This window comes from Copadichromis virginalis, linkage group LG5 (assembly GCF_057382275.1).
Source record: "Copadichromis virginalis isolate Kocher_CV1m ecotype Utaka linkage group LG5, C_Virginalis_male_GT1.1, whole genome shotgun sequence".
Lineage (NCBI taxonomy): Eukaryota > Metazoa > Chordata > Actinopteri > Cichliformes > Cichlidae > Copadichromis > Copadichromis virginalis.
The window spans coordinates 28,485,991-28,496,460 of record NC_140622.1 but is presented as its reverse complement, the minus strand read 5'-3'; the positions used below and the strand labels follow the sequence as shown (position 1 = coordinate 28,496,460).

Below are 10,470 nucleotides of genomic sequence, written 5' to 3'. Positions count from 1 at the left end.
CCACCTTGGTCTTAGAAACACCGCATGAAAAATCTGCTTTGGTGTTGGAGGCTGTATACATTATGAATGTTGCTTCCAGCTTCTCCTAGGAGGGAGGAACAAGCTGAAGCATGGAGGAGGAGAAAACTGAAAGACAAAGGAGGGAAACAGAATAGATAAATGTTAAGAAAAGTAAAAGACATTACCTGTTGTGATACAAAATAATAGTAAATTGCTATCTATTTACCCCAGTTTTTCCTTAAGACTGAAATATGGATACATGTGTTAAAAAAACATTAAAAGTGATGATCAGATTTTGTATGAGGTACAGATAAAATTTACAAGACATGAATACCACCAAGACAAATATCTCAGAAACCTCTGGGCAAGCTCGCACCAATTATATTTTGTCTGAAATGTCTCTGGTTAATTTATTTTAAAGAGTAAAGACTTTAAAGAGCAGGAAAAGTAGGGAAATGAAAAGCAAACCAAAAAAATAAATATTAAGAAATCTTACCATATAGCCCAAAACAAAATCAAAATCTTATAACTTATAACTTCAAGTGATCATGTTAAGCTTTCTTCAGTTCCGGGATCTTGCTTCTAGCCATGCTGACAAGTAATTGGATTCAAATTATAGGCCACAGACCATGCTCTCTAAGTGCACTGCTTACACTGCAAAAACAGCTATACTTGAAACAAGCCAAATATTCTTAAATCTGACAAAATTTTCTTGTTTTGAGCAAAAAATCTGCCAATGGGGTAAGCAAAAGTTGCTTGACTAGAATTCTTAAAACTAGCAAATTAATCTAACTGCCATATGCCTTTTAACTAGACAAAATTGTCTAAAATGTATGCTTATTTGAAGAAAATATGACTTATTATAAGTAAAATATACTTTGATATTTAGAAAATCTGTACCTAAAATGAGTATTATGCTTTCTTGAACAAGCTGTTTTCAAGAATTATTTGCTTACTTTAAGATTCGACACCTTAATTTAGATTTTTCACATAAAAAAAACACCTTACTATAGGACAAATTTTCTTAAAACTGAATTGTTTCTTTCTTGATTGAGCTAACTATAAGAATTATGTTTCGACTCTGAGAACAATAATCAGCAAAAATTCCTGAGAATAAGACACCATCTCTTCAAAAAGCTACTAAAAATAAGGGAATTCATCTTAAATTAAGACAGCAAAAGCACTCTTAGATTTTGCGCTTTTATTGACACAGCAATGGGTCAGTAACTCACTGAGGTCTGTTCCAGGAGAATCATGTCTAAAATTATACATTTCAGCAGGGTACTGTGTAACATGGCCAATATAAGAAGTGCATATTCCAGATACTCTTAACATGAATAATAACAGTATAACACACTCATGGCTGGTATCAAAAATAAATTTTGCTGAAGCTTAAAACAATCACTATTTCAAATCCTATATTACATAACATTTTAGAAGAACAAGTTTAACGACCACACAAACAAACATGTGTTTTACATTTGAACAACTTTTCTAGAGAGAAAAAAAACAACCTCACTGACCAACACTGAGTCTGATAAACAAGGCAGATGGAGTCTGTCATCTGAGAGACTCACTCAATGAATGACTTCCACTCACCAAGCGCCTTCTTGTAAGAGGGGGTTGAATCTCGGTCATGGATGGAGTCTTTGAGTATTTCAGTTTGCAAGACAGACAGCAGCACATATCCAAATGCACTTTGGATATGTGAGGTGGAGGGCATAGTAATATGCCATCAGAGCAGTCCCTCATTAAGATCCTTCCGGTCAAAAGTGCTCACTGGTGTGGTTCCAACAGCTATCATGCAGTTGCCTTCAGAGACAAGCAGAACTGGACAAGCCAGGGGTCGCTGACGCAGGTAGCCTTCAGGGTCTTCTGAAGTCTACATGACAGAAAAAAAGAGGATTAGAACAAGACCGTAAGAAATACAATTTTTGAGTTGCATTACAGTTTAAAATAGATCAACTTTTTTTGTAGGTTTTATTAACATCAACATGTTATGGGGATCTGAACTTTAAGAATATTTGACTGACTCCACAGTAAAATATATAAAATGAAAACATGAGTAACTGCAAAATTCAACAATATATACACATAGAATATTGCAGCCTTACCTTTAGGACATGGAAAAAAGCCTCACTACAGATGCCCAGCTTCTTAGGTGGTACTGTGCTGGAAGGGAAAAGCACGGGAAGGGCTCTGAACACAGCTGCTGCATGTTCCACTAGTTTGAAAAAAGAAAAATAAGACAGGGCAACACCATTAAGCATTGCAAATAATGTAATCTGCAAAGCATAAATGTAGACAAATCAAGATACTGTAGCATTACCTCCATCCAAAGTTTTTGGCGGCTTCATAACTTTCTTCATGACACCATAAAACTGCACCTTCGAGTAGAAGATTTCCCATCTATCCTTCATCTCAGAAATGTATTTCAAGTTGGATGGTTGAATAATTCTCCGCAGCTCATCAAGGACCTGAAAAATACAGACAGAAACCCAACTGAGATAGATCTGTCTAGCTCTGTATCTGGTCTTGACAATAAGTGATAACAATTTAAACATGAGGGCCAGTATTTAAGAAATTTGAAAATCATATCAAAATGTCCCCAAAGGAATAACAGGATGGCTAAAAGAAATAAGTGCTGCTTACATGGTCCAGTTCTCTGAAACAAGGATATGCCTCTAGTATCTTCACTGCTCTGTCCTGCTCCTTTATAGCATCAGAGTTAATGAATTGTCTTCTAGACTCAAACTCCAGGTTCAGCAGTTGGGTAACAGCAGCTTTGTTCGGTTTTTTGGTCTTGTATATTTCTTGAAGTGTCTTGTAGTGTCTTGCCTGGTTTTTTTGGCTGTCAAAGAAGTCAGCTGAACCAGCTAAACACACAGAGCAGAGGTGTGTAAATCATTTATTGCCACAGTAAGGCTTTATATATCTGTTATTGGTGCAAAACAATAATACAAAAATACCAAAAATTAGATCAACAAATTAACTAACCACCTATCTTAAAATTGTTCATTAATCCTGTGAAGTTGTCACTATTAAATGGAACACAAAGATTCCAAGATAAACAGTGAAGTAGTTGTGTTCCATTGTTAGCAGAATTTTTAACAAAAAAACAAAAAGTATCGTCCAAACCACATTTACACTCAGGCTGTAATAAGAGGGTGCATTATATTATACTTACATTCTTCATCACTGCCATCCTGGTGGTGCACTGGGGTGCCCATCGATCTAACTGGTGATTTATCTAGAATAATAGTTGATGCACTGGACTCCCCACTGCTGTCACTTTTTGCAATGCTTTCATTCCCATCCTTTCTTGGCTTCTTCGCAGGAGGTTTTTTGCCCTTCCTTGGACTTTTGACATTGGAGAGTCTCTTCATTAGCTTTTTAGCAACATGCTCCTAACAGGTACAAACGGTAAAAATTAAAAGATGATAAGATACATCACTCATGATTAACACAGAGTGGTATTGAGCAAATGCTACTTACCCACTCACCACACGTTTCTTTAAGCATTGGGTAGTAGTCCATTAATCGCTTTGCCATGGCATCAACCTCATGTTTGCTGGGGTATCTGGAGTCTTCAGCTGCTCTTGCTATCGAAATCATGTTTGTCATGGTGTTTCTTACAAGTCGACAAAAGAGTTCCTTTGACAAAGGTTCAGCACACTCTGTCCCCAGCCGCTTCTTTTCAAAGTAGGAATGTCGAGCTTGCTCAAGTTCACTGTCTGTGAAGACTATGTACTCTGGGTTGGACATAGTCACAAACTTAGAAGTGCTGGGTTCCTCTCTGGAGAAGTCACCATCTCCAGTAGTTGTTAGCATTTTTTCAGTGTACATGGGGCTAATTTCACATAAAATTGCACAAGAACTTTAGGTCTCTACACATGAAAGAAAGTACAACAAAATATCAGTAAAGTGTTGAACAATAAAAAATATGTATATTTAATAAATGTGTGGGCCACTTGATTTAAATCAAAACTAAAGAAGATTCTACTGTCTATCTGTTAAGTGAGTATTGGTGGAATTACTTGAAACTGCATAAAACAAGCTGGTGTGTTCTCAGTTTTGTCACACAGCGATAGGACAGAACTTACTTCTTCACATTTGTGCACTGCAAGCCATAGAGCCCGACGCCTGAGGAAATATTCAGGACCAGGAAACAGATCTTTGATGTCATCTCGTGAAAGTGACGAGAGCAGGTCTTCTCCAACATTTGCTTCTGCAATAGGAGTTTCCAATTATCACTACATTGCATCATCCTCATGTGCAAGCCAGCTGACAGCTTTGCTTGGGTAACAAACAGGATACACAAGAAACATAATTTAATATTTACCATTTAAAAACAATACTCTATTCCATTATATTCCCTCCTGACTGCTCCACAGGTTCTAAATTACCTTCCTCCCATTGACTGGAAAAAGTATTATATTTGTGATTCGCTTGCACCTTTCGTCCACACGTAAACAGCGTTTTCAGTCACTGAAAAAGGAGATTTCTAAAAACGCTTGCCAGGGTGGATATTTTCGAAAACTCCTTTTTTGCATTTAGGTGTGGACGAGAAAAACGGAGAAAACGCAGCGTCAAAGGTGTGGGCCTTGTGCGCCACGTTATTGTTTCGGTGAAATGAATTTCTACAATACTGTTACTGTTAATTGTACTCTCTGCAGTGTTTAAATACTTACATATACACAGTTACTGTCCCTCCAGACTGGGTTCTGCTTCTATGCCCCATCTTTCTTTACTATTTCCCACCGAGGCTTCTAGACTTCTGATTGGCCAACATTTCTACACGGTTAGGAATATATCGCCACCTGTTGCTTTGGCATGTTCCTAGCAGCGTTTTCCTTCATTTCTGCGTTTCCGTGTGGACGGGATTATTTTTAAAATGAAAACGGAAAATCTCAGTTTTCAGAAATACCCATGTATGTAGTGTAATAGCACTAGCATATTTAAATATGCTAATGCAACTAAGCTAACCGCACAAGCTAAGCTAACAACCGGGTATAGCCTGCCATGCTAGCGACTTACCATGCAACATAGCAGAACACAAAACATAGAAAAAACAAAACAGTCACATACCTTTCAGGGTGGCAATTGTTATTTCGTCCAGTTTCTCCATAGCATGCCTTAATTTCTTCACACTGTACCACTGTATCCCGGACCCAAAAATATTACTAATCCTGCAATCCAAATTTGAGGCGCGAAGCTAGAGGCGCGAAGCTGGACTGTACCAACTCAGGAGTATGGGGTTGTGTACAGAAATGGTTTAGTTCGCTGTTTTATATCTATAAAATTCTATATATTTAAAGATTTAACTATTTAGTTAGATTATATTAAGTAAATACTGACATGTCGGTACTATTACTTAGTACAGCTGTTATAAGGCACCGAATTAGGATAGCCATTCCTACCCCTTAATGGAATAATCCTGGTCATCTTGGCTTTATGGGAAAAACGGTTCACAGACCAGTGAAACAAAATGATTTGGCGCTGTGTTATCTGCTTCGTTTTTGTGGGTCTGACCCTCAAATCCTTACTGAGTCATATTAATTCTGCACATAGCCATAGTCCAGATTTCCGTGTAGTTTGTGGCATAGATGGATGTGTCAAAGAATATCGTGTTTACAATTCATTTTGGTATCACATTCGTCGAACACACTCCGACCACCTTGGCAATGGACGATGCAGCGGATTGACTAGGACACAAAAATCTGTAAGGTGAGACTGACTATATACTTTGATATCTTTGAAAATAATCATATAAAGTATTCATGTTAGATTCCTACTTGTGTTTACAGCTTAACAGTAGATATGTTAATGCTAATTCCTTATGATCCACATCAATGCTATTTCTAAACAATTTTTCTGAGTGCTTAATTTCTCCTAATAGAGAAAACACCATTTTTATTTATTTTTTTTACTTTTGTTTTAAATAAACCAATGGGCATGGTCCAGAGTCTCCTTGGTTGTTTGTGTTTATTAATATTCATTGTTTCAGTTAGTTTCCTGGTTATTTGTTAATTATTTCCTGTGTTTAGGTGTTCTCGGTGCCTCCCTTGTCTTGAGTCAAGTGTCCCTGGTTTGATGTTCATGTTTATTCCTGTTTTACTTTGATAGTCCCATGCCCTGCATCAGTGTATTCTGTTGCCCTTCCCCCTGGTCTCTTCTCATCTGATTAGTGTCAGCTGTGTTTCGTACCTGTCTGCCAATTCCTCGTTTCCCTGTGTGTGTGTATATTTAGTGTGTGCTTCCCTCTGTTCTTTGTCGGATCGTCTGCATTTTCTCCTCTGTGTCATCTGTGTTCCCTCCCTCAGGTTTTCATGTCTCATGCTCCTTGCTCCAGGTTGTAAGGTTTTTGCAACATTTTCAATGTTCCCTATGTTCTTTAGTTTAGCTTTCCAGGTTTAGGTTTTTGAGGATTTTTAAAGCTTTTAAACTACAGTTAAGCTACCAAATATCAATCAGCAATAAATTAGTAACAATTTATTAAACTCAGTCTGAAAACATACATATTTTGGAGTAAATTATCAAATGCAGAATAGAATTATTTAGAAATGATCAGTGTAGCTTGTAATTAATATCTTTAACTAGTCAATTAATCAATTAATCTCAATTGCAGTTCTAGGAGGGAACCCTCATCAGCGGAGAACAGAAGTCTGAGTAACATGTGGGCCTACAGGACTGATCCAGTGGTCGAAAACCAGCCAACAAGCCAGCCAACAATGGATGCAGCTGTAGACACCAGATTGAACTCAGGAGAAGATGCAGTGATTGATCAAAACACAATACAGCATGATCCAGACAGTGTGTGCCCCGAACATTTTGGTACTTTTGACAATAATAAGACATTGTACTCTGGCTTCGATGATGGTGCCCATATCTCGCAAAGGCCCCTTGTTCCATCCCAGACCAACAATGATACCTCGACTCCAAACATTTCAGCAGCTTGTCCAAGCGGGTTCGCAGATGGAGTAGCATCATCCCAATCTATGGTGAGTCTATCACTACTGAACAATAACAACTTCTTTTGATAAAACATTTTACCAGTTTATAACATTCCTATATTTATTTCTCTTTTCTGAAGGATGACTCCTGCCACGATGTTCTTACCAGACAAGCAACAGCTCTTGTATTGACTGCAAGAGAGAAACATCGTCTTTCACAGGTTTGTGCTCATACAAAATTAGAATGATTATTTTAACATGTGGCTCTATTTTTTTTTCATCATTTATTATTAACAATTTCCCTAAACTGTAACAGCCTTTAATTCATTCTGATTATCCTAATAGTAACTATGCAAAACCGAGCATCACTTGTATGTGCCTCCAACTTTCCAACAAATGACTATGACTGCCTTAGGTAAACTAAGGCAGTCATAGTCTCCAGCCATCCATCCATTTGCCTCCGCCTATCCTTTTCAGGGTTGCTCCCATCACAAGCCTTCCTCTGCCACCTAACTCTTAGTCTCAGTTTAAAAAGGAAAATTGTAATCTTAATTAAACTAAAAATTTGAGTTTTGCAAGAAATCCGAGAAGGAATTTAAAAAAAAATTTTTTTTTCTTCAGTTTCAGTGAGGGAAAAAATCTATAAGAAACAGTCAAATAATTCTATGCAGTTTTTTTGGTTGCAGAGCTACGTACGTTATTAGTCCTTACATTATAAGTTGTCTATTCGCTAAAAATAAATCTCTTTTAATAGCAAACAACTAAGATGTCGTTTGTCCTTTCTGTCTGTTTTTCAGAGTGGTGTGAATGATGTCGTTGCAGCATTACAACAGTATCAGGCATCGTTGGTCAATAATCTGAGAAGTCAGGTACAAAAGGTTTTCCAGCAGCATCATGGAAGTGGACTTGAAAAAGATGTTTTGGCAGTCTTCGACCAGATTGAGGATCCATTTGCCTCTGTTTCAACAACATACAGGCAGGATGATGTGATAAAGAGAAATTTCAATTTTGTGGAGTCCGAGGAGGTTTGTGTTGGGTATACTGCTGTCATGGGAAAAAAAGGGAAAAAAAGGGAAAAAAAGATTCCTCACTACTGTGCCCAAATGTTTTCATTATGTTACGCTTGTCAGAAGTTTGGAGCAGTTATTGTCCCATCCAAGAGTTTTGGCATTGATAGATGAGCAGAAAAATTAGAGAAATGAGTATTTATATGATATCATAGATGGAGAACTCATGAAGTCTCACCGTTTATTTTCTGCACACCCCTCTGCCTTACAGATTATCCTTTACTCAGATGAAATTGAAATTTGTAACCCACTTGGGTCTCATGCCTCCAAAAATAAGTTGGTAATGTTCTATTATACTTTGGGAAACATTAATCCTAAATATCGATCAAAACTACCTGCCATTCGTCTACTTGCCATTGCAAAAAAGAGTGCGCTTTCTGAATGTGGTGTAGATGGAATCTTGCAAAGGCTGCATGAGGACTTAGTGAAGCTATATAATGGAGTTAAAATTCAAACTGGAAATGGTGAACGTGAAATATTTGGAGCATTAGTTTCATTATGTGGAGACACTTTGGCGCAACATGAGCTTTGCGGGTTTAAAGAGGGTGTTGGGTTTGCTCATAGTAAATGCAGGCAGTGTGAATGTTCATTTGAGGACATGCAAATTTATTTTGATGAGGATAACTTTGAGGAACGGACATTTGAACGACATGTCCGGCAATGTAGCGAAATTGAGAAGGCCAACACAGAGTATCTAAGAAGCAGCTTAAAAACAACATATGGAATAAACAGAAGAAGCAAACTTATTAATTTCCCAGCATTCAACTTGATCCAACAAACACCCCAAGACATGATGCATGTAATTTTTGAAGGGATTGCTCCATTAGAAATAAAGTGTGTGTTGAAACACTTAGTTCTCATGGGAGAGCTAGACTTAGATCTCTTCAATGCTGCAGTGACTGGTTTCCCATACTCTCCAGTTGATATTAGAGATAAACCAAGTGTTATTACCTACAGTACATTAGCTTCCAGTGACAATAAGTTGAAGCAGTCCTCGGGGCAAATGATTGTTCTTCTGAAAATTTTGCCATTTCTGATTGATGCAGCCAAAGGTACTGAACACTACGCATTCATTCTTGAACTCATTGAGATAGTTCAGATTTTACTTGCTCCTGTCATCAGTCTGCAGACTATTAACAAGTTGAAAATCCTCATTGAACAGCACTTGAAGCACATGAAAGCCCTATTCCCATATAACAACATCACACCAAAACAACATTATTTGATTCATACACCAAGCCAAATTAAACGTTTGGGACCAATGGTCCGTCATATGTGCATGAGATTTGAATCGAAACATCGCTTTTTCAAACAATGGGCGTCAAAAATAAATTTTAAAAATGTTTGCAAATCTTTAATAAAGCATAATCAAATGTATGAATGTTGTCAGAATGTGGATAGTTTTGATCACCCCATTTTTTTCCAATGAATGCACATTAGGACCAACCTCAGAAGTAAGCATAATGTCATACTTAAAAGAAAAAATGAGGGCCTTCCTTGGAAATGATGAAGTAAACCATGCAGTGACTGTTAAATGGCTTAATCTAAATGGTAACAAATACATAAGGGATAGGTCATTAATTGTTTGTGCTGTTGGTTCTAGTGGTTTACCTATATTTGGGCTTGTGAAAAATATCTATGTGATCAATTCATCATTGTACTGTTTTGAATTCCAGCAGCACAATACCATTTGTTATGACAAAGATTACATGTAATATAAGATAGAGATTCCAAACATGGCACAAGCAACGGAGCTGATATCCGCTGATAATCTTATGGATTTCACTCCATATTACAGTTTCACACACAAAGATATGACATATGCAGTCATGAAATATTACCTGTGTGATGTAATTGGACTACACATGAGTTCAACAGATGTTTTATAAAAGGCACACTGCTTTACATGCATGAACTGTATTATCAGGTTATTGTTTTGGACAGTTTTGTTGTTGAGTTTTCTATCAAATCTGACAGTTGAATGCGATTGTAGCATTGCCACAGTGAAGATATGTGTACTGATACTTGTCTGATGCTGATCTATTAATCTGTTTGACATGGCCTAAAGTGAATGAGTTATGCCGTTTCTGTTTTTCAAATGGGCCTTTATTTCATGTTTATCATGTGCTTTTAGTTCCAGCTTTTGTGCATGTTTTGTCAAACTTGACAGCAGTTTTATTACACTTTAGTGTCAATAAATACATTTCTTAAACTGAGCAGCTGTTTAAGTGGCCTTACTCTTGAAATGAGAAAAATAATCTTGTTTTTATTAGGGAATTTCAACCAAACGGTTTTCATACGTTGTAACTGGTAAATAAAGCTCAAGATGAGCTGAAATATCCTTTTAAGGAAAAGTTAGACATATTTTCCTAGAATAAGATTTATTTTCTTGTGCAAAACTTGCTTGTTAAGAATATATTTTCTTTTTAGACAAAAAATAAGAAAAAATG

The 10,470-nt window shown here is 37.0% G+C and overlaps 1 protein-coding gene and 1 pseudogene across 2 annotated transcripts; one reads left to right on the top strand and one right to left on the bottom strand.

The window, feature by feature from the left end:
• Positions 1-1,186: 1,186 nt before the first annotated feature.
• On the bottom strand, positions 1,187-3,830 carry LOC146709987 (uncharacterized; annotated as a pseudogene). Its single transcript, XR_014920507.1, has 6 exons — positions 3,496-3,830; positions 3,188-3,407; positions 2,653-2,876; positions 2,330-2,477; positions 2,115-2,224; positions 1,187-1,882 (listed from the first exon to the last, which is right to left on the bottom strand). The product of XR_014920507.1 is annotated as an uncharacterized LOC146709987 (transcript).
• Positions 3,831-5,488: 1,658 nt separating this feature from the next.
• LOC146709986 (uncharacterized) lies at positions 5,489-10,229 on the top strand. Its single transcript, XM_085457234.1, has 4 exons — positions 5,489-5,727; positions 6,629-7,001; positions 7,094-7,174; positions 7,751-10,229. Exons 1-4 carry the CDS (start codon positions 5,489-5,491, stop codon positions 8,132-8,134), a joined length of 1,077 nt encoding a protein of 358 aa, XP_085313360.1. The 3' UTR covers positions 8,135-10,229.
• Positions 10,230-10,470: the final 241 nt, after the last annotated feature.